The sequence below is a fragment of the Anolis carolinensis genome, chromosome 4 (genome assembly GCF_035594765.1).
Source record: "Anolis carolinensis isolate JA03-04 chromosome 4, rAnoCar3.1.pri, whole genome shotgun sequence".
Taxonomy (NCBI): domain Eukaryota; kingdom Metazoa; phylum Chordata; class Lepidosauria; order Squamata; family Dactyloidae; genus Anolis; species Anolis carolinensis.
In genome coordinates, this window is record NC_085844.1 from 244301401 (window position 1) to 244325047 (window position 23647).

At 41.9% G+C, this 23647-nt stretch overlaps 1 protein-coding gene and 1 pseudogene across 1 annotated transcript in view; one reads left to right on the forward strand and one right to left on the reverse strand.

The window, feature by feature from the left end:
• LOC100555993 (peroxidasin homolog) overlaps positions 1-23647 on the reverse strand; it is a 75219-nt gene that overhangs the window by 46438 nt on the left and 5134 nt on the right. Inside the window, exons 2-4 of the mRNA XM_008110203.3 lie at positions 13896-13967; positions 6303-6374; positions 3549-3620 (exon numbers count right to left, since the gene is read on the reverse strand). Of these exons, the coding sequence (XP_008108410.1) occupies positions 3549-3620; positions 6303-6374; positions 13896-13967 (216 nt within the window). The remainder of the gene's footprint in view (positions 1-3548; positions 3621-6302; positions 6375-13895; positions 13968-23647) is intronic.
• On the forward strand, positions 10769-10867 carry LOC134299065 (U5 spliceosomal RNA; annotated as a pseudogene).

The following is a 23647-nucleotide window of genomic DNA, read 5'->3' on the forward strand; positions in this document are numbered from 1 at the left end:
GTTTTGGGTTACTGCCATGCTAGAAATTTGGGGAATTAAGAAAGAAATCATGGGTAGGGCAGTGCTCTTACTGGGACAGCAATATTTTCAATTTCCTTTTCCATAGCTCCTTGAGTCTCCTTGTGGAGAAAAAAATGTGGAGTATAAATAGTAGTAGTAGTAGTAGTAGTAGTAGTAGTAGTAGTAATAATAATAATAATTGTGCGGTTTTCTGGCATTATATATTTCTGCCGCTTCTGTGACTGTTCATTTGTATTTTGATTCCATAGCCCACTTGTCGATGGATGTCCAGAATCAGCAGCATCCACCGCGGTCCTTTTTATCCTGGGCGACGACCGAGCCAGTATAGACTTCGTTTTGGTTTGATTCTCCATAATGCTAATGGGTTAGGTGCTCTTAGTTCTGCTCCTCAGCTGAGGCTTCTCTGGCTTGGTTGGACCTGCCAGTAGTTACACTACCGCCAGCACAGCCCTCAGTCATCATTGGAGTAGTTAAGCCTCCCCCCCCACCTGCTTTGATTGAAGTCAAAAATCAGAAACTCCTCAAAGCACAGCAGACAAAAAACCAGTACAAGAAAACCGCACTACAAACTAGAGCTGACAACTGGCACAACAAAACATTGCATGGAAAGTTCCTTGACAAAATTGAAGAAAAAGCTAATAAGGAGAAGACCTGGCTATGGCTCACGAATGGGACCCTGAAGAAGGAGACAGAAGGCCTGATCCTTGCAGCCCAGGAGCAAGCCATCAGAACAAATGCAATTAAGGCCAAGATTGAAAAATCAGCTGATGACCCAAAATGCAGACTCTGCAAGGAAACCAACAAAACCATTGATCATATCCTCAGCTGCTGTAAGAAAATCACACAGACTACAAACAGAGGCACAACTATGTGGCCCAAATGATTCATTGGTACTTATGCCTCAAGTACCAGCAGCAAAGAACTGGTGGGATCACAAACCTGCAAAAGTATTGGAAAATGAGCATGCAAAGATAACTGTGGGACTTCCGAATCCAGACTGACAAAGTTCTGGAACACAACACACCAGACATCACAGTTGTGGAAAAGAAAAAGGGTTGTATCATTGATGTTGCCATCCCAGGTGACAGTCGCATTGACGAAAAACAACAGGAAAAACTCAACCGCTATCAGGACCTCAAGATTGAACTTCAAAGACTCTGGCAGAAACCAGTGCAGGTGGTCCAGGAGGTGATTGGCATACTGGGTGCTGTGCAAAAAGATCTCAGCCAGCATTTGGAAACAATAGGCATTGACAAAATTATGATCTGCCAACTGCAAAAGGCCACCCTGCTGGGATCTGCACGCATCATCCGAAAATACATCACACAGTCCTAGACACTTGGGAAGTGTTCGACTTGTGATTTTGTGATGCGAAATCCAGCATATCTATCTTGTTTGCTGTGTCATACAATAAAATAATAATAATAGCGGTTCAGTAATTGGGGATTGCTATCATTGTGATATGGGTACAGCCAGGAGTGTTCAAACTACAGTAAAGGAGAATCCACCTATACATTGGGGAAAGCTTCCAGACAGTGATAGCTGTTTGACAGCAGCATATTCAGCCTGGGAGTCTGGTGGAGTCTCCTTTTCTGGAGGTTTTTAAACAGAGGCTGGATGGCAATCTGTCAGGAGGGCTTTGGTTGTGTCTTCCTGTGTGGCAGGATGGGATTGGGCTGAATGGCCCTTGGGGTTCTTCCAACTCAAACTCTTTAAATATTGGCATGCTTAGAAACCTTGTTCTGCATTGTTTAAACCAAATAACACCTCGGGTGTCTTATTCCTTGGCCTCTGGCATTTATTTCCAAAAACATAGCACTCGAAATGAAGGGGGGGGGGGTTGTGGAATTGTTGGGCCATTCCTTCCTCATACATCACCAGCAAAGCCACTGATTATGTACGCTCGCAAGCGATTAGATCTTGGCTACAGTGCTGAATGAGCTCATTTCTGAAGAAGCGCATACTTTCCTAAATCGCCGGGACCAGAAAGGAACTCTTTATTTTGTCTAGGAGCATGGCTCTCGCGCCCTTTATGGTAGCAATTGTGTCACCTCAATGGACTTTCCACAATGCAGAAAACACGACTCTCTGTTTAGCTGTTGCTTCATCCTGCACCGAAAAGGTCAGAAACACTGAAAAACAAAGCCCAGAAACAGCTCGAACATCACTTCCACTTTTTGGCTTCTAGAAATTGGGAAGGAGCCTCAAGCTGGTCACTATCACCTCCATGCTGAGGAAACACTGCAAAAACCACTTATGTATACCAATAGTAACCCCCATTCTCAGAGGAATTTGGTTTGCATCTGGCATCATAGCAGAGACCAACTACAACCTAGAGAAGACACAGGCAAACTAAGGCCTAGGGGCCGGATGCGGCTCACTGGACACTTACTTCAGGCCCTCCTTTTCCCCTGTTCTCTTGGCATAAGGACGTGGTGGCCCACCACATCCTTATGTAGAAAGGACAGGGGAGGAAAGCATGCAGCAACTGAGAGCCCTCTGAATGGCTCTCAGCTACCGAATGTCTTGCTCTCCTCCCAGCATAAGGACAGTGTAAACAACCCCATCCTTATGCTAGGAGGATGGTCCAAGAAGACAAATAGCGATTGAAAGCCCTCCAGAGTGCTCTCAGATGTTACATGTCTCAGCTGTTCTCTTGGCAAAATGCTGAGAGGACAGCCGGAAGGTTGGCAGAGGAAGATCAGGGCAGTCAACACATGTCTCGTTTTCCTCCCGGCATAAGGATGGGGCAAGCAGCTCCATCCTTATGTCAGGAGGACAACATGGGAATGCCCCGGTGTCCTGTTTTGTCTTTCAATATCAGCCTTAAAACAATGTGGCAAGTAAATGAAATTTACTTTACTTCAGGAAAGCATAAAGAATAGCACACTCAGTGATATAATGCAAAAGAAAGCAAAGTCTTAGGACAAACGCAGTTCTTAAGTCTCTAATCAATTTCCAAATCAAGTAGCAGTCTTACTTCAGACAAAGAAACAGCAATAAATCCTTAGGAGTAGTTTCCCAGATGCAGACTCGAAGCAGGCACAAGAGGAGCGAAGGCTTAGGCTTTAGAGTCAATTTGTTACCACCAAAAGCTGACTGCACCTGCTTCTGATTTATAGCCCTGAATTCCCCCACAGATGCTAGGGCGGTTCCCAATTACTCAGCTGCCTTTCTGGCAGCTATTCTAGCTGAACAAGGCCTCTGCTCTGTTTCCTTTCGCCTCTCCTGAAAAGTGGGTACTTGCAAAGTCTCCTCCTCAGATTCCAACTGCCCCTTTGACTCATGAACACTTCCCTGCTCCCCTTCCTCTTCTGAAGAAGAGGAATCCCTAACACCTGGGCCCTCCCCCCTCCCATGCCCATTCCACCCAGTGTGTGCCCAGCTGCCCTACTGGCCCGCCCAGCCCTCTCAGCTGAACCCACAATCCTGCCCCAAAGCAAAAAAGCTTGCCCATGCCTGACCTAGAGGCTAAAATGTTGCCTGTCTTTCTGTGCTTTTCCCAACACAAAATTCGGCCAACTTACAGCTGTTCCAGGGAACTGAGTCCCTTGAAGGCATTTTGCTGGATGCTTTGTATTTCATTCTTGTAAAGGTAGCTATGAAAAGAGGGAGAAAGGAACAGATTATTATTATTTTTTTAAAAATGATGTCCGGTGGGTTTATATATAAGATAATGACATAAGGGAAACATCTTGTAAAATGGAAATACCAATCACAAGAAATCCACCTGTCTCTCCAGTGTTAACTGCTATCCAGTTTTTTTAATATCCTCATTGCTTTACTAATGCCAGAATATCCAGGTTTAACCAATTATGTCTACAGCACGGTTCACAATGAGAAATCTACTGCTATACTACTACTATTACATGATACCGGATGCAAGAACTGGGCTAAGTGCCCACACACTTTTTTTCTTACTCTAGTTTCTTCTAACCATCTTTAGAAAATAAGGATTGACATATGGTCATTAATTAATACATCTTTTTCCACAAATTTAAGGGTCGAAGAGAGGCTCTTCCTAACTGGACCTTTCTCTGTCTCTGACTGGCCCTAGCAGTTTTACAGACAAGCCTATATCCCTTCACCCCATAGCAGAGGTCAGTTGGCTCTAGCAAGATTTGAAATTGCAAAGATGTAATTTTAACCCTGTATGCAGACCGAAAGGTCCCAGGTTCAAATCCCAGGAGCGGAGTGAGCGCCCACTGTTGCTCCAGCTTCTGCCAACCTAGCAGTTCGAAAACATGCCAATGTGAGTAGATCAATAGGTACCGCTCCGGTGGGAAGGTAACTGCACTCCATGCAGTCATGCCGGCCACATGACCTTGGAGGTGTCTACGGACAACGCCGGCTTTTTGGCTTAGAAATGGAGATGAGCACCAACCCCCAGAGTCAGACATGACTGGACTTAACGTCAGGGGAAACCTTTACCTTTTTTATAATTTGCTTTTGTTTTCCACAATAGATATATTTTTCACCAAGGAACTGCGGTGCCGCAATAGGTTAAAATCTTGTGCTGGCTGAACTGCTGACCTGAAGGTTGGTTTGCTGCCCTGAAGGTTGTTGGTTTGAATCCACAAGATGGGGTGAGCTCCCATCTGTCAGCTGTAGCTTGCAGTGACATGAGAGTAGCCTCACAGATAACACATCCAGACGTCCCCTGGGTAATGTCTCTGTAGACAGCCAATTCTCTCACACCAGAAGCGACTTGCAGTATGTTCTCAAGTCGCTTCTGATATGATAAAAAAAAATCTTTCCTACCAACGTTTTCCTCTATATAGTCAGTCCTACACATTAATGGGTTTGACTTTTTCTGGATTTGATTACTTGGGGTTTGATATATAAAATTCATTTGCAGGTATTCCATTTTCACTTCAATGAATGTGGAGAGCTGACTCAGTGTAAAAGCAACAGATCCCTCTTGACCTTGAAAGCTAGCCAGGGTCAGCTCTGGTTATGATTTGGATGGGAGACCACTGACGAATCCTAAGTGCTGTAGGTTATATTTCAGAAGAAAGAACTGGCAACATCATCTGTGAGGATTCTTTGCCTCATCATGAAATCCCTGGAGTCATCATAAGTCCTTAGATGAAATGATGGCATATGCATATGTATTTGTATACAGTAGAGTCTCGCTTATCCAACCTTCGACTATCCAACATTCTGTATTATCCAACACAGTCTGCCTTTTAGGAGTCAGTGTTTTTGTAGTCAATGTTTTCAATACATTGCAATGCTTTGGTGCTAAATTTGTAAATACAGTAATTACTACATAATGTTACCATGTATTGAACTGCTTTTTCTGTTGATTTGTTGTAAAACATGATGTTTTTGTGCCTAATTTGTAAAATCATAACGTAATTTGACGTTTAATAGGCTTTTCCTTAATCCTTTCTTATTATCCAATATTTTTGCTTATCCAACGTTCTGCTGGCCCGTTTATGTTGGATAAGCGAGACTCTACTGTATATACAGTAGAGTCTCACTTATCCAAGCTTCACTTATCCAAGGTTCTGTATTATCCAAGGCAGTCTGCCTTTTAGTAGTCATTGTTTTTGTAGTAAATGTTGCAATGTTTTGGTGCCAAATTCGTAAATACAGTAATTACTACATAACATTACTGTGTATTGAACTGCTTTTTCTGTCAATTTCTTGTAAAACATGATGTTTTGGTGTTTAATTTGTAAAATCATAATGTAATTTTATGTTTAATAGACTTTTTTTTATTAATCCCTCCTTATTATCCAAGATTTTTGCTCATCCAAGGTTCTGCCAGCCCGTTTATCTTGGATAAGTGAGACTCTACTGTGTATATATATATATTTCAGGGGAAAAAAATCACAAACTACAGAAATACTTTTAAATATGTGTGATTTGATATTGTATTCCAGCAACATGGTTGTAAGCTTTTATTAAGTGATAACATATTAAATACAGTAGAGTCTCACTTATCCAACTCTCGCTTATCCAACATTCTGGATTATCCAACGCATTTTTGTAGTCAATGTTTTCAATACATCATGATATTTTGGTGCTAAATTAGTAAATACAGTAATTACTTCATAGCATTACTGCGCTTTGAACTACTTTTTCTGTCAAATTTGTTGTATAACATGATGTTTTGGTGCTTAATTTTTAAAACCATAACCTAATTTGATGTTTAATAGGCTTTTCCTTAATGCCTCCTTATTATCCAACATATTTGCTTATCCAACATTCTGCCGGCCGGTTTATTTTGGATCAGTGAGACTCTACTGTATCAAGAGAAAAAAGTTACTCACAGGTATTTCAGGTTCTCAAGTTCTTCAAACGACCCTCGGGCAATGTGCTTTATTTGGTTGTTGTTCAAAAGTCTGTTGGGGGAAAAAGAGAAAATAAAGGAAATAAATAGATAGAGACGACGGAGGATGAATCAGGATTGTCCCTGTCAAGCTGGGACAATTGGAAGAGATGCAATGAAAGAGGGGAGCGAATTCAAACTAGACAGGGGAGTGGAGACTTCAACTCTCTCCCAGCATAGTAGCAGATTGAAAAGGATTAGACAAGATGGTCTTTGGGATCCCTGCAGTGTTGTCATTATTCCCATGCCCTGTTTTGAAACAAGACTTCTTGTAATGACTTTGTCCTTAGAAAAATGGCAAACCCACAGACATTTGGAAGACATATCTCCCTGTTGTCTCATCTAGTTGGGTCCTTAGCCTAATCCGTGTGTTTAGCTTCTTTCCAAAAGCAGGCCATCTGCTCCAGAAATGTTATTTGGAAAGTATTTTCCTTTCTAGGGGTGGAGCACAACCATGGCTGAAAGATCAAAAAGCTCAGTTCAGAGGGAATCATCACAACACTGCTTCCCAAAAACGAATTGTGTGTCCCCAATGAAATTGCCCTTCAGCCCCCATTTTTTCTAGCATTGCCAAGAGGGAGACATCAAAAAAGTTTTACAACCAGAATTCTTCTATTCGCCATATTAACCTTTAGACATTACATGCTTTTGTAATGTCTAAATAATTTTTAGAATTGTTTAACCTGAGTTAATGGGAAGCCTCCCAGAAACCTTCCAGTTCAGGACAAGATATAATAAATAAAGGAATAATAAAATCTTGTGTGGAGTTGCTAAACCACCGTAGGTTCAACCCTCAACGAGGTGACTTCGAAAATGATTGAGAACATCGTGGTCCGGTTCAAAACAAGCAAGGGTTTTTATTTGCCAAGGGTTTAAAAATAATGCCAAAAGATTAGCAAGGAATCCACTGCCTGAAGGCTTTTTCTCAAGAGCTGTGGGACTGGAAGGGAATATTATGACAACGAACATGAAAACAGGGCTGAAATCTTGCTGGATCTGTCCTGACCATTCCTGCACCATTTGCCTTCATTTGGATCCTTGACAGGAATGTACCTATGGGAGACGGGTTAAATAAGGTAATTGCTCCCCAGATAAGAACGTTGCTCTTCCTCATGAAATGTTCCTTCAATCCCCCAGTTTCTAGCATTATAGTAGATTAGGATTTCAGCACTAAAATTACTAAAGCCAATGACAAGAGGCTGGCGAGATGATCGAAGAATAAGACAAGCTGGCCAGTTCTAGGCATCACAATTCAAGAAGAATACTGACAAGCTATCCAAAATTGTCAAAGGTCTGAACACTATGAATCCTTATGAGAAACAGCTTGGAGAAGAGATGGCTGAATGGGCACATGATGATCATGTTTAAATATTTGAAAGGAAGTCATCTCGGAGATGGCGTAATCTTGTTTTCTGTTGCTTCAGAGACACAATGGATTCAAACTACAGGAAAACTACATAAATATTAGGAAGAACTTTCTGACAGTTTTCTTGCCTGGAAGACATGGGGTAAAATGGGGTCTTTATCATAGAATCATCTATATATATAAAAGAGTGATGGCATCAGGGCAGCGGACAAAACAACAAAACTACAGGCCCCCCAACCTTGAAATTTGACAACACAACCCATCATCCATGGCTCTAGGTTGATACAACAAAAAGAAAAGAAAAACAAAGTCCTAATTAGAGGGAGAGGAATAATTGTTTTTATCCAATTGCTGCCAGTTACAAAGCTAAGTTCCACCCACTTGGTTTCCTAGCAACCCACTCAGCCCAGGGGACAGGCACAAGGGTTTGGAGAGTCCCCTAAGGGCCATCCAGCCCAGGAGGACACAATCCAAGCATTCACATCACATGGACAACATATAAATACTATACAATACTACACAGGGACATAGACCCCCTCTACCCTCACCACTTTCACAGTACACAAACAACCAAATGCATACTCAACATAAGGACAACCATACAACAGACATTCAATACCACCACTACCTCAACAAGTTCTCACCAACACCACCAGACAACGCCACAGCAACGCGTGGCCGGGCATAGCTAGTAAAATATAGAGTTGTAAGAGACCACATGGGCCATCTAGTCCAACCCCCTGCCATGCAGGAAAAGCACAATCAAATCACCCCTGACATAATTTTATCACTATTGATTCTATTATTCTAATCATGTACCATGCAGGAATACACAACTAAAGCACTTTAAAAATGCCCATCCACCTGTTTAAAGGCCTCTCAAAGATGGAGAGCAACCAACTTGCCAAGATAGAATCATAGAATCATAGAGCTGGAAGAGACATCATGGGCCATCCAGTCCAACCCTCTGCCAAGAAGCAGGAAAGCACATTCAAAGCACTTCCGACAGATGGTCCTCCAGCCTCTCTTTAAAAGCCTCCAAAGAAGGAGCCTCTACCACACTCCAGGGCAGAGAGTTCCACTGCTGAACAGCTCTCACAGTTAGGAAGTTCTTCCTAATGTTCAGGTGGAATCTCCTTTCCTGTAGTTTAAAGCCATTGTTCCGCATCCTAGTCTCCAAGGCAGCAGAAAACAAGCTTGCTTCCTCCTCCCTATGACTTCCCCTCACATATTTATACATGGCTATCGTGTCTCCTCTCAGCCTTCTCTTCTGCAGGCTAAACATGCCCAGTTCTTTAAGCCGCTCCTCATGGGGCTTTTTCTCCAGGCCCTTAATCATTTTAGTTGCCCTCCTTTGGACACATTCCAGCTTGTCAACATCTCCCTTAAATTGCGGTGCCCAGAATTGGACACAGTGTGATTCCAGGTGTGGTTTAACCAAGGCAGAATAGAGGGGGAGAATGACTTCCCTGGATCTAGACACTAGACTCCTATTGATGCAGGCCAGAATCCCATTGGCTTTTTAAGCTGCCGCATCACATTGTTGAATCATGTTTAACTTGTTGTCCACGAGGACTCCAAGATCTTTTTCACACGTACTCTAGGTACTTTATGCCTAGGAGATATTGGGGGCGGGATGATGTCTTTGCCAATGCTTCCTTCTTTGATAAAATAAAATGTGTCCAAGGGCATTTCAGTGCCAAAGTGGGGATTCAATCAAACTCTTGTATTCAAGAGTCCTAATCCAACATTCAGATCACTACACTGAGTTGGCAATGGTATTTAATCAATCAAGGAAATTGGTACAGTTGGAAGAGCACATAGTTTGCTTGCAGGAGGTCCTGCAGGTCCAACCACTAGCCTAGACAGAGAGCTGGTCCAATTAGTGCTGACAAAACTGGGCTGGATGGGTCAGTGGCCCAACCCAATATAAAACTGTTTCCCATATTATGAAGCATGCTTAGGATCACAGCCTGAACCACACTCATTCCTTCCACTGCAGAGATGTGCAGTGAACCTCCAAGGGGAAGACATAGGATGGACTGCCATGACAACTATAAACATAGCAGATCAATGACGTTGAAAAGGGCCAGTCGGGACCTAACATTGTCTGCAATTAGACACTGGCGAGAAGCAATTACCCGCCTATTCCCACACAGAGAGTTTAACAGCCAGTGAAAATTGCAAACCCACCATTGTCATCAACATTTTCATGATGGGATTGTGCAGGCAGAGACAGCGATAACATTCTTGGCTGAACTCAGCAAATGTCCTTGGCACAACCTCCATTCACCCAATCTTTTCTGTTTGCCTGAGGTTTTCTTTAATTATTCTAATCTGACATTTTAAATCTCTGTTCTAATTGCTGTGCTGTTTAGATTGGTTTTACAACTGCTTCTGCCTTACACCTTATTAAAATATGTGTTTGTTGTGTTTGTTCATTTTTCTGAGAAGGGAAATAAACAAAATGTAGCAACTCTGTCAAAGACTTGGGAATGTTTGGTGCAGCTCTGACATGCCAGATAGTTTGGATGACCACTCGGCTCCCTCCAACTCTCTCTCTATTGATCCCCTACCACCTTACTATTTCAACCACTTTTAAAATGACCTGGTTCCCCTCTCTTCATCCTACTTTCCTCTTTTCTACTCAGCTTACTTCAACTGCTGCAAAAATAATTGCAATTAAGAGTAGAGAAATATATATTATATTTATTTCAATAATATTACAATGAAGAGTGGAGAAATACATATTATTCCAGATGAGGTCTGACCACAGCAGAATAGCATGGACTTAATACTTTTCTCCTTATCTAAACTCTATACCCCTATTGATGCAGCCTAAAATCTGAGCAGGGCTTTACCTGCAAAAGGAGAAGGTCCTTTGGGATAAAGTTTAAGGTCTGGTTTAGAAACAAAGTTTGGAAAAAAGTTGAGATATCTTTTTGTCGCCGATTGCTAGAGAGTGTTTGTGCTAAAAGTTGCGGCACCATAACTTGCACAATAGTTGCTGCTGTCTGGGTTCATTTAATAACTTAAAAAGTATACTCTGGTTTTTCTTCAGATCGTATAAATCTTTCCGTGGAGAGGAACATATAGGCGTTTTTATTCAATTTTTTTTGAGGCTGTACTTTGGTAGGGTTGATTTATTACGGTGAAAATTTATTATTAATAAAGATGTTGAATAGAACCGGGCCCAGGATGGAACCCTGCAGCATTCCACTCACCACTTCTTTCCAGGATGAAGAAGATGCATTGGTGAGCACTCATTGGTTAAGCGAATGAACCCAAAGGGTTCACCAATGTTTCCCCTTCATCCTGGAAAGAAGTGACAAGTGGAGTGCCGCAGGATGAAGGGTTAGAAGGCATGATCATCTAGTTTGCAGATGACACCAAACTGGAAGGGATAGCTAACATTCCAGAAGACAGGAGCAGAATTCAAAACGATCTTAACAAATTAGTGAGATGGGCTGAAACTAACAAAATGAAGTTAAACAGGGACAAATGCAAGATACTCCACTTAGGCAGAAAAAATGAAATGCAAAGATACAGAATGGGGGACGCCTGGCTCGACAGCAGTACATGTGAAAATGATCTTGTAGTCCTCGTGGGAAACAAGTTAAACATGAACCAACAATGTGATGCGGCGGCAAAGAAAGCCAACGGGAGTGTCTAAACCCAGTCATGCTCCCCCTCTACTCTGCCTTGGTCAGACCACACTTGGTATCACACTATGTCTAATTCTGGGCACCGCAATTGAAGGGAGATGTTGACAAGCTAGAAAGCGTCCAGAGGAGGGCAACTAAAAGGATAAAAGGTCTGGAGAACAAGCCCAATGAGGAGAGGCTTAAAGAACTGGGCATGTTTAGCCTGCAGAAGAGAAGGCTGAGAGGAGACATGATGAGGGCCATGTATAAATATGTGAGGGGAAGTCATAGGGAGGAGGGAGCAAGCTTGTTTTCTGCTGCTCTCGAGACTAGGACGCAGACCAATGGCTTTAGACTACAGGAAAAGAGATTCCAGCTGAACATCAGGAAGAACTTCCTCACTGTGAGGGCTGTTCAGCAGTGGAACTCCCTGGCCTGGAGTGTCTTTAGAGGCTTTTAAGCAGAGGCTGGATGGCCATCTGTCGGGAGTGCTTTGAATGTGGTTTTTCTGCTTCTTGGCAAGGGGTTGGGCTGGATGGCCCATGAGGTCTCTTCTAACTCTATGATTCTATGATTTTATGAAAAGTAGATCGGCTGCATATGGAGAAGAACACTTTGCAGTTAAGGTGAGTTGACATTGAGTTCGTTGCCACAATTCAATCAGATCTATGCAATTCTGAGAGTTATAGTTTTGCGAGATCTCTAGGCTTGCTTTGATTTTGTTTTGCTGCATGACAGAATGAGGGTGGACTAGATGGCCCTGGGTTCTCTCCAAACTCTGTGAATTGCTCCCTATCTCTCAATGACAGGCATGGGCAAACTTGGGCCTTCCAGGTGTTTTGGACTTCATCTCCCACAATTCCTAACAGCTGGTAGGGCCCAAGCTCGCTCAATAATATCAATTAAATCTCCCTTCTCCCAACAAGTGTTTACCCATCTACTACTGTCCCTTATCCTGAAAAGACCCCAGAATACCAAGTATTAATAGGATCCAACCCATTCTGGAGCCAAGCACATGAGCTTTTAAAAGCTGGGATCCAAATAAAATGCAGATCCGGCCAAAAACAACGGAGCAGGTGATATCGCTTGTGCAGCTAGAGCCAAAAAAACAAATAAAGCTGGCGTGACGAGCATCCAGCAGACTATTTCTGAATCTCCTCGCTGTCCAGGAGCCAAGAGAGTGAGACCATCCTTAGCGGAGTTATTTCTGCCATGTTTGTGGATCACGCAGTGCCCTTTATCCCAAGTAGGTAGGCTGTCAGGAATTGTGGGAGTTGAAGTCCAAAACACCTGGAGGGCCAAAGTTTTCCCAGAGCTGTTTTATTTTAATTGCTTAGGGCCAAAAGTATTTTGGATTTCAGATTTTGGAATACATGTATTTGCATATGAGATATCCTGGAGATGGGACCCACGTCTAAACATGAAATTCACTTATGTTTCATTATCTACCTTATGTACATAACCTGAAGGTAATTTTGTACACAATATTTTTAAATTAATGTTGTGCACAAACCATGTGCATATACTGAACTATCAGGAAGCAAAGTAGTCACTATCTCATCCACCCATTTGGACAATTTTGGATTTTTTTTATTGCAGAATTTTGGATAAGTGATGCTCAACTTGATTTGCATTTACCACATTTTAGGTAAGGCTCTGCATAAAATAAAAGAGCTCAAGAAGTAATTAAGAACAACAAAGGGGTCTTAAATAGCGATCAGTCGGATTCCTGAGTGGATTTTAATCCAATCTGGGAACTGAGGGAAAAATACGACTTATTTTGTATTATTATTTGGACATTTTTTGAAAACCCATCTTTTTATTTATTAATTTAATTTATATAAATAAATAAATAATTATTGAGATACCAGAATGGATTTTAATCCAATTTGGGAACTGATGAAAAAATATGACCTATGTTTTAATTATTATTTGGACATTTTTTTGAAAACCTATTTTTTTATTAATTTAATTTAATTTGATTTGATTTATATAAATAAATAATTATTTGGATTTTTTTTTTTGAAAACCCATCTTTCTAGCGGTCATCATATTCTCAAGGACATCCAGTTATAGTCTTTTGTAGTTTTCATGGGTGCATCTACACTGAAGAATTAATTCAGTTTGACACCACTTTAACTGTCATGGCTCAATGCTATGGAATCCTGGGAGTTGCAGTTTCACAAAAGTCTTTAGGCTTCTCTGTCCAAGAGTCCTGGTGCCTTACCAAACTACAACTCCCACAATACCATAGGCTCGAGCCATGGCAGTTAAACCAGTGCCAAACTGCATTAATTATGTAGTGGAGAGCACCTTGAGATGGCAAATCATCTCATGCTTTCAGTCCAAACTATCCAAAGGGTTGGGACAGCTATATCATTTAGGGGAATGGTAAACAAAACTCTGGCAAAAAATCACCATTCCCAGACTACAGCTCCCACTGGAAGAGGCTGTGGCAGTTTAAGATGCTACCAAACTGGTATAATTGTGCAGTGTGGAACCACCATGCAGAGCACAGACTTACAATGTGTTGAGGTTCTTTAGATTGCGGAAGGATCCAGGCTGGATTTCTCTGATGTGGTTGAAACGCAGGTCCCTGCAAGAGAGAAATAATTCCGTCTGTCAAAGATAGGCGGTTCCATTATTCTATTGGAAGTCCATATAGTAAAGTATATCATCTCCATCATCATATTTACTCTTGCCCTTCTCTCCCCATTCCCGAACTGGGACAACTACAAAGCAGTTGAAAACACACAAAATTAACATTACACGGACCAAAGAGTGCATCTACATGGTCAAATTTATTTATTTAAAGTATTTGTATTCCACCCTTCTCACCGTGAAGGAGAATCACAATGTACACATACATGACAAACATTAAATGCCATTAGACATAGAGACGGAGACACAGAGGAAATTTAACATTTTTTCCAGCTTCCAGGCTTCATGAGGGTATGCTCAATTAATTATTAAATTAATGCAGTTTGACACCACTTTAACTGCTAAGGCTCAATGTTATGGAATTCCAGGATTTGTAGATTTACAAAGGTCTTTAGCCTTCTCTGCCTCACCAAATTACAACTCTCGGGATTCCATTAAAGAGATGTCAAAGTGCATAATTTCCATAGAGTAAATGCACTTTAAAGTTTATATACAATGAACTATCAGAAAAGGTAAAGGCCACTATCTCAGCCAACAAACTTTGGAGTATTTGGAGATTTCAATGTTTATTTGTTTATTTATTATTTATTTATTTACAGTATTTATATTCCGCCCTTCTCACCCCGAAGGGGACTCAGGGCGGATTAGAATGAACACATATATGGCAAACATTCAATGCCAACAGACAAACAACATATATAGACAGACACAGAGGCATTTAACATTTTTCCAGCTTCACGATTCCGGCCACAGGGGGAGCTGTTGCTTCACTGTCCACTAGTGGCTGTACTTCCTCATTCCTTTCCTCGTGTTTTGCTTGCAGTTTTTTATGGTGTTGTAAATTAGTTAAATTAGCCTCCCCGCATAAAGCGTACCTAAATCTCCCTACTTGACAGATGCAACTGTCTTTCGGGGCTTAACCCGACTCGGGCTTTGAACTCATGACCTTTTAGTCAGTAGTGATTTATTGTAGCTGGTTACTAGCCAGCTGCGCCACAGCCTGGCCCTACATTACAGGTTATTTAACCTGTAATGCATGGGAATGCAGCCTAGGATTACATTGCCATTGTTCAAACATTATCCCAATTCTGCCTCTTCTGGAATTTTGGGCTTTATAGTTTTAAGGGCCAAGAGCTCCAATACACCTCCCAAAACCACAAATCGTAGTATTGCACATGATGTTACCATGGCACCTAAGGTGCACCTACACCATAAAAATTAACACAGTTTGACTCCAATTTAATTGCCATGACTTATTGCTACTATGATCCTAGGATGTATAGTTTGGTGAGCCACCAATCATATGTGTTGTCGAAGGCTTTCATGGCTGGAATCACTGGGTTGCTAGGTGATTTTTCTGGGCTGTATGATGTTTCTCCTGACCCACAGGCATCCTCAGAGGTTGTGAGGTCTTTTGGAAACTGGGCAAGTGGGGTTTATATATCTGTGGAAGGTCTGAAATGGGAGAAAGAACTCTTGTCCGCCTGGGGCAAATGTGAAAGTTGCAATTGGCCAGCTTGGTTAGCATTGAATATCCCTGCAGCTTCAAAGCCTGGCTGTCAGTAAATAATGGACAGAAAACGGGAATTACAGGAAGGAAACAATCAGAGTCAGCTAACACCTCCCAACAAAGGATCCCCCAGGCAGGAAGCAGCCAGGCTTTGAAGATATAAGGCTATCCAATGCTAATCAAGGTGGCCAATAGCAACAATCACATTTGTCTGCCTCCAACAAACAAGAGCTCTTTCTCCCACCCTGGACATTATATAAACCCCACCTGCATAGTTTCCAACAGACCTCACAACCTCTGAGGATGCCTGCCATAGATGTGGGTGAAATGTCAGGAGAGAATGCTTCTGGAATATGGCCAGACAGCCGGGAAAACTCACAGCAACTCAATTCAAAATAGTTTGTAGCATCCACAAAAATGAAGTTTCTGGAGTACAACAACTATTTTCAAAGTACAGTAGAGTCTCACTTATCCAAGCCTCGCTTATCCAAGCCTCTGGATAATCCAAGCCATTTTTGTAGTCAATGCTTTCAATATATCGTGATATTTTGGTGCTGAATTCGTAAATACAGTAATCACAACATAACATTACTGCGTATTGAACTACTTTTTCTGTCAAATTTGTTGTATAACATGAAGTTTTGGTGCTTAATTTGTAAAATCCTAACCTATTTTGATGTTTAATAGGCTTTTCCTTAATCCCTCCTTATTATCCAAGATATTCGCTTATCCAAGCTTCTGCTGGCCCGTTTAGCTTGGATAAGTGAGACTCTACTGTAATTGCTGCACAATTAAATAGGAAACAATACTTTCAAACCAGGAACAGATTTTTTTTTCAAATTTTGTTACATAGTGTCATCATCATCATCATCATCGTCATCATCATCATCTTGCTTTTTTTCTCTGAAAAGAGACTCAAAGCGGCTTACAATGTTTAAACAACAAAAATACAACGGTACAATTTAAAACCAAAAACATATGAATATGGAAAGATAATTCAAATAGTGCTACCGTAAAAATAAATTCGTAAAACCATGAAATCATTAAAAATCTATTAAAATGCATTAACACCAATCAGCACCCTGTCTCAGTTTTAAAAGCGTTCTTCTTCAAAAGTCTGCATAAGAAACCTGGCAATGGACCAGAGGAGTTCATGTCCCTCTGTGCCAGTAAATGTCTTGCAAAACCCTCATTTGTAATTATATTTTTCAACTAAGGATTCGAATCCTGAGTCATCGTTCAACTCTTAGGTCTCTATACCACACTGGTTGCTTTACCTGGTATTCATTTGTCGTTGTGTTTTAACAAGTTGGCGTATTTCATGGTTTTTTTTTATCCTTTTCAAAACTATTTACTGCTTTAATCTGGAATAGTTTTACACCGCTTTTAGTGTTTTATTTGCACGCTGCCGTGAGAATCCCAAATAAAAGGCAGGATATAAAGAAAAACATTGAATTGTTTCCAGTAATAGCCAGTTCTTTAAATATATATATATGTATATTTATGTTCCAAAATGGATTTAACAACAGTTTTGATTGCTGAGAAATTTTACATTCAGGATTATCCCAGGATATGAGATTTCAAGAACAGAATCTGAGATTTTGGGTGCATCTACACTGTAAAATAAATGCAGTTTGATGCCACTTTAACTATCATGGTTCAATGCTATAGAAAGCTGGGATTTGTAGTTTGATGAGGCACCAGTTCTCCTTGGCAAAAAAAGGTTTGTGGAACTACAACTCCCAACATAGAGCCTTAGCAGTTAAAGTGGCACCAAAGTGCATTAATTCTGCAGTGTAGATGTACCCTATATCTGTGAAATAGTAAACAAACTTACAATGCATCAATCAGCAAAGGTCTAAATATCCTCAAGGCACCTGATCCTGTTTGATCTTGGCTGCTAAGCAGGGTCATCCCTGGCTAGTACTTGGATGGGAGACCCACAATGAATACCAGAATCTGTAAAATGTATTTCAGAGGAATAGGAGTGGCAAAACCAACTCTGATCATTCCTTGCCAAAGAAAACCTTATAAAATTCATGGGGTCGCCCTAAGTTGACAGGCGGCTTGGAGACACATGAACACAACCCGAATACAAACCCTTCCTAAGTAATGCTAATTTCCCTCCCTGCCTCCCATTCAGTATTTATTTATATCTGGTTTGTTTAACGCTCAGGTTGAACGGCAGGGGAAAGACCTGATTTTAATTTAAAAGATAGTTAAGAGCCAAAGAAATAAAGCCAACAAAGGGTGGGTGGGATAGATTTAATAGGATGGCCCAGTGCCATCTTCCAAGTTCTCTCTGAATCACAGTCATGAATGGAGGACTTCAGATTCAAACTTTCATTTATGCACCACAAAGTCATAAAGAAGGACAAATGAAGGTTGTTAAAATGGAAAGGGCTTTTCTATACCATTTGAATGGAAGATGATTGGCCTGGGGAACTGTGCCATTTACCTTTCCGTAAAATGGGAATGATTTTACAGAATCATTCCAACCTCCATACAACAAAGATACATCTACATTGTAGAATTAATGCTGTTTGACATCACTTAAACTGACATGGCTCAATACTATGGTCTCATGGGATTTGTAGTTTTGTAAGCTCTTTAGCCTTCCCTGTCAAAGAGTGCTGCTGCTAAACTACAATTCCTATTATTCCATAGCATTGAGTGCAATGGGTTAAACCCTTGTGCCGGCTGGACTGCTGACCTAAAGGTTGGGTCGATGATTTGAAGGTTGCCGATTCGAATCTGCGAGACAGGGTGAGCTTCTGTCTCTCAGCTCTAGCTTGCAGGGACATGAAAGAAGACTCCCAGCAGGATGGTAACACATCCGGGCGTCCCCTGGGCAACGTCTCTGTAGATGGCCAATTCTCTCACACCAGAAAAGACTTGCAGTTATGTTCTCAAGTCGCTTCTGACACAATAAAGAAATAGCATTGAGTTATGACAGTTAAAAGTGGTGTCAGACTGCACTAATTCTACAGTGCCAGATGAACTGAACTAGGGTTGCCAGATGAACTGAGAGACAGAGTTCCTATCATTTTAATGCAGAAAAGCAAATTTCTTCAGGTGGTGGCCATCACACACCTGTCAGTCATATGTGAAGCATACCTATCTACCTTATGTGAGATGAAATAGAGTGGTCACAACCAAAACAAGTATATAATGCATTGTAAACAAAATGTAAATTATGATAGGATTTCACCCACTCCACTCTCCCAGGATGAGGATCTGGTATCATCCAATGAAACTGAATTGCAATAGATAGGCATGAAATAAATTAAAGGACTCCTCCATATGAGGCATAATTGAACAGTGGAATTAATTGCCACAAGATGCAGTGATGGCCATCAATTTGGACAGTTTTTAAAGGGGATTAGACACTTTTTGGAGACTAAAACTGCCAGTCACAGCTGTTTTTAAAATAACGACAGTCAAAATTCATAATATTCAGAACTGACAATCAGAAAACAGATAGTAGTTAGGGCAGGACCAAGATCAGGGCCTCCCCAGATGATCTTAATCTTCAAGATGGTTCATAAGGGAAGAGATGCTGGAACTGTTTAGGGCTTTATAGGCTAAAGCCAGTGAAGGAACCATAAGCCAGAAAATAGTAAACTTTTGCCTATGTAGCTTTGCCTCTGCATATACCCCTCCCTTCCTGTGAGCTGGGCTTTTCTCCAGGAAGTTCTAAAGACTTCCTGGGGCCGGGCTGTGGCGCAGGCTGTTGAGCAGCCTGCTGCAATAAATCACTCTGACCATGAGGTCATGAGTTTGAGGCCAGCCCGTGGCGGGGTGAGCATCCGTCAATTAAAAATAAAAAATAGCCCCTGCTCGTTGCTGACCTAGCAACCCGAAAGATAGTTGCATCTATCAAGTAGTAAATAAGGTACCACTTATACAAGTGGGGAGGCAAGTTTAACTAATTTACGACTTGGAATAAGGAAGTGCCGTCAGAGTGGATGATGAAGCAGCTGCTCCCCCCTGTGCCCAGAATCGAACATCCCCTCAGGAGAAGGTTAAATTGCCTCTGTGTCTGTCTGTCTCTGTTTGATGTGTCTATGGGCATTGAATGTTTGCCCTATGTGTGTAAAATGTGATCCGCCCTGAGTCCCCTTCGGGGTGAGAAGGGCGGAATATAAATACTGCAAATAATAAATAAATAAATAAATAAATAAATAAAGAGAGAACAAAGCTCAGAGTAAACAAGTTAGGTCATTGGCATCACTTATGCCAAGTAGGTGTGGAAGGTGAGGAAGACCCTCAGCCATTGGTCAATTTTAGATAAGCCAAAGGTATATATTCTTTGTTTGCTATGCACATCTTGCGGCAGCCATTTGCATGTACAAACCTTTTGGGGTGTACGGCTGTTCTGCCTTCTCACAGCTATGGTGAAAATAAACTTTGCTTTTTGCATCTCTCACGAGACTGAGTTTTCTGCCTTATTTCCCTCCTGAGCCAGGACCCTTTGAAGGTAATTGTCTTACACCAGCACTTTGAATTGTGCTCGGTAGCAGACTGGCAGCCAGTGGAGCTGATGCAACAAGGGAGTTGTGTGCTCCCTGTACGCTGCTCCAGTGATCAGCCTGGCTGACACCCGTTGGACCAACTGAAGCTTCCAAACAGTCTTCAAAGGCAACCCCTTTGCAGTAATCTATACGGGATGTAACAAGAGCATGGACCACCATGGCCAAGTCAGACTTCCCAAGGTACAGGTGTAACTGGCGCACAAGTTTTAATTGTGAGAAAGCTCCCTTGGCCACTGCCGAGACCTGGGGTTCTAGGCTCAGTGATGAATCCAGGATCGTTCCCAAGCTGCGAACCTGCATCTTCAGGGGGAGTGTAACCCCATCCAACACAGGCGGTAACCCCATGCCCTGTTCAGCCTCTCGACTGACCAGGAGGACCTTTCTCTTGTCTGGATTCAGTTTCAATTTGTTTGCCCTCATCCAGACCGACACAGCTGCCAAGCACCAGTTCAAACAATAATAACAAAGCAAAATCAATATAAACAGAACAAATTAAGTTGACAACGAGAAACATCCTCTGGTCTGATCCAGCAGGGATCTTCTTAAATCCTCAAAGACCTTTTGTTTGGGTTGACATTTTTATTGTCTCCAACCTCTGCGTTCATTTGCTGCTCCTTCTTCCAGTTTTCTCCTGGGGAGAGATAATGGTCTCTTTGGGAATTTGTTAGGCTTACCAAGTGATTATATGACATACTTGCCCTGGAGGACACTAGCAGAATCCTTGAGGGTATAACTTTCTAGGAAACTGTAGGTCCAGTATGGTATACTGAAAGCAGAGATGAAGTTATTCAATGTGTTGTCAAAGGCTTTCATGGCCGGGATCACAGGGTTGTTGTATGTTTTCCAGGCTGTATGGGCCATGTTCCAGAAGTATTCTCGTCTGATGTTTCACCCACATCTATGGCAGGCATCCTCAGAGGTTGTGAGGTAAGGAGAAACCTTCCTTGCTTAGTTTCTCCATACCTCACAACCTCTGAGGATGCCTGCCATAGATGTGGGCGATACAGCCCGGAAAACATACAACAACCCTGAAGTTATTCAATTTGTTCAGCTCTGCAGTTTCATGTAAATGCGGTCTGGCTGAGATCGTATCTCCATGGATATGTGTATCTTAATATAGTATGTTTGTAGCAAACACCACAGTCATTTGGTGGAAGGGAATGAATAAAATACTATCTTCATCCCCTTCCACATCTAATATGAGAGAGAAGAAACCGCACAACACAAAAATCGGATCTATCAGTTGCTGCCCAGATCTTGCGGGTGGTTTCCTTTTATCCTTCCTTCTTCCCATGTAGCTTAACACTGAACCTTTAAAAACCCCAAACGTTATATTGTGGAACAAATAGCCAAAACGACCAATTTGGTCCAAGAAGTCACTGAAACAAATAGTCCACAGCTGGAGTCTTTTCTTGAAGTCCATTGGCTCCCTCTTACCAGTTCACATCTGGACTCAGGGGAAGCAGGACAGAGCCAAGATATAATTGCTGTCATCCATCACATAGTATTCTTCAGAGCTGACTTGTCTGTTTGTTTGCCCTCTGCGTCTTCTGTGTTTGGGGGTAAAGTATCACGAGCCAGTGTGCAATTTTGTTGATGAGGATAAATGGGCCATTGGCAATGAGAGTTAGTAGCCTTGGTGTCAGTGAGGAACTGAATCTGCCTGGATTTTATATGTTTCCAGTTATAAAGAGCAGAAATGGAGAAGTTGAGCATACCTTCCAGCATTTCGTGGATGAAAACTGGGATGTGTGTGGCCAAGCAACATCAGAGTGTAGTCAAGATGGCAAAAGTTACTACTATTACTACTACTATTAAGGAAGAGGAGGGAGAGGAAGAAGAATAAACAAGCTAGGAGAAGATACAACAGTTTGCTTTGGTCTAAACCTACTGGGAAGAGCTCTCTTCTCCACTGAGGGCCCTTCCAGACAACACTAAATCATGGGTTTTAAACAGGGGCAAAAAATTCCAGGACTTCAGAAGAGGTCCACATACAGACCTGTTAGTCATGGGATTTCTGCCTCCGTTGTCCAGACTTGCTGCTTTGTTCTGAGATTTAGAGGTTCCCAAGATGGTTGTTGCGGGACTTCCAATGGAAACCTCGGCAGCTTTTTTAAAACAGCCCTGGGATACGGATATGCGGACCTCTGCAAAAGTTCCGTTCTTTGTCTTGCCCAGAAAAACAGGGCCCTCCAGACGTTTCATGAAGTATATGCCACATAAACAAACCTAATGGGATAGGACCACTTTTGCCCAAGTCACAATGAAACGAACACAACTTTCAAGCCAGGAACAGAACGTTGTCATTATTGACACTTTTTAGAGCCTGGCTGCCTGGCCATGTGTCCAGACAGATTTGATTGTGTACTTGTGGCATGAAACAATAGGATTCTGTTCCTGGGTTATACATGGCTGCTTCTATTATCCACCTGCATGGCCTTGACTCTCAGTATTTACATTTTTCTTCAGCACATCCATGTCCCAACATCCAGTAGTAGGTTTTTTCCATTTACGAAACTGTACCCATGTTGTCAGCATACACCCAATGAGGAACCAAAATGTATAACTTGGCAACACCATCCTGTTGTTCCCTGGCACAAGTACAGCATGAAATCTGTCTGTACAGATGGCCATACAACAAAGTCTGACTAATTACAGTAATGATGACATTCTGTTCCTGGTTTGAAAGAGTCTGTTCCTGTTTCATTGTGTACTACTTAATGTGAAAGTACTTGTTGCACTCCAGGAACTTTTTTCTGTCACAAACTTCATTAAACAAGTGAAGGATGAAGTTCCTCTTCCCAGGACAAAGTTTTTGCCTTCTACTCAAGTGTCACCTTCTTTTTAGGAACACACATCTAAAACCCAGGAACAAACCCAGATAAAACGTTCTGTGATTTCCAATTGCAGGGACATATACATGCGAAGATCTGGATATTCAGCTAAATACCGCGATATTCCAGCACCTGGAAATCTTGCAATTTTTGCCTTTTGTAGCAATTGCTTCTGGATTTACAGGGAATAGCATCTGCCCACACTCCTGATTGCTGCGGGAGCTCCTGGGATAAAGGTACTGTCTGGCCGGTCCGTGAGCCAATTGAATGAAAACTGCTTTGACTTTGAACTCAGTTTGCAGCAAGTCCAACTTCCAACAAAGGGGGAAAGTGAGGGAAGGGGAAGAAACCAGGACATTTTAAATGTGACTGAAAAAGCGGGATGGCATTTGATTAATTGGAAGTGTGTGTGCCAAGCCAGGGCAGTTGGAGACGATGCATTGTGTCTGCATTGTATTTTTAAGTCACTGAAAATCCCAGGATCTCAGCTGGATGGAACTAAAAACTGCATGGAATGTAAAACACTGTCGCAGCATTTGTGCCATGCACATGTGGAAGACCGTTTGGTGGACTGAAACGTGCGTTCTCCAGCTGTTTCTGTAACTTGGTTTTGGCAAAGGTCTGACGCCGCCAGACGCCATGGGAGAGGCTTGCCCCTTTGGCTTCCTCCCTACTATACTGTGGGCTTTTTGTTCATTTCCCTGGAAACAAGCACACCTATTTTCCTTCTGTCGGA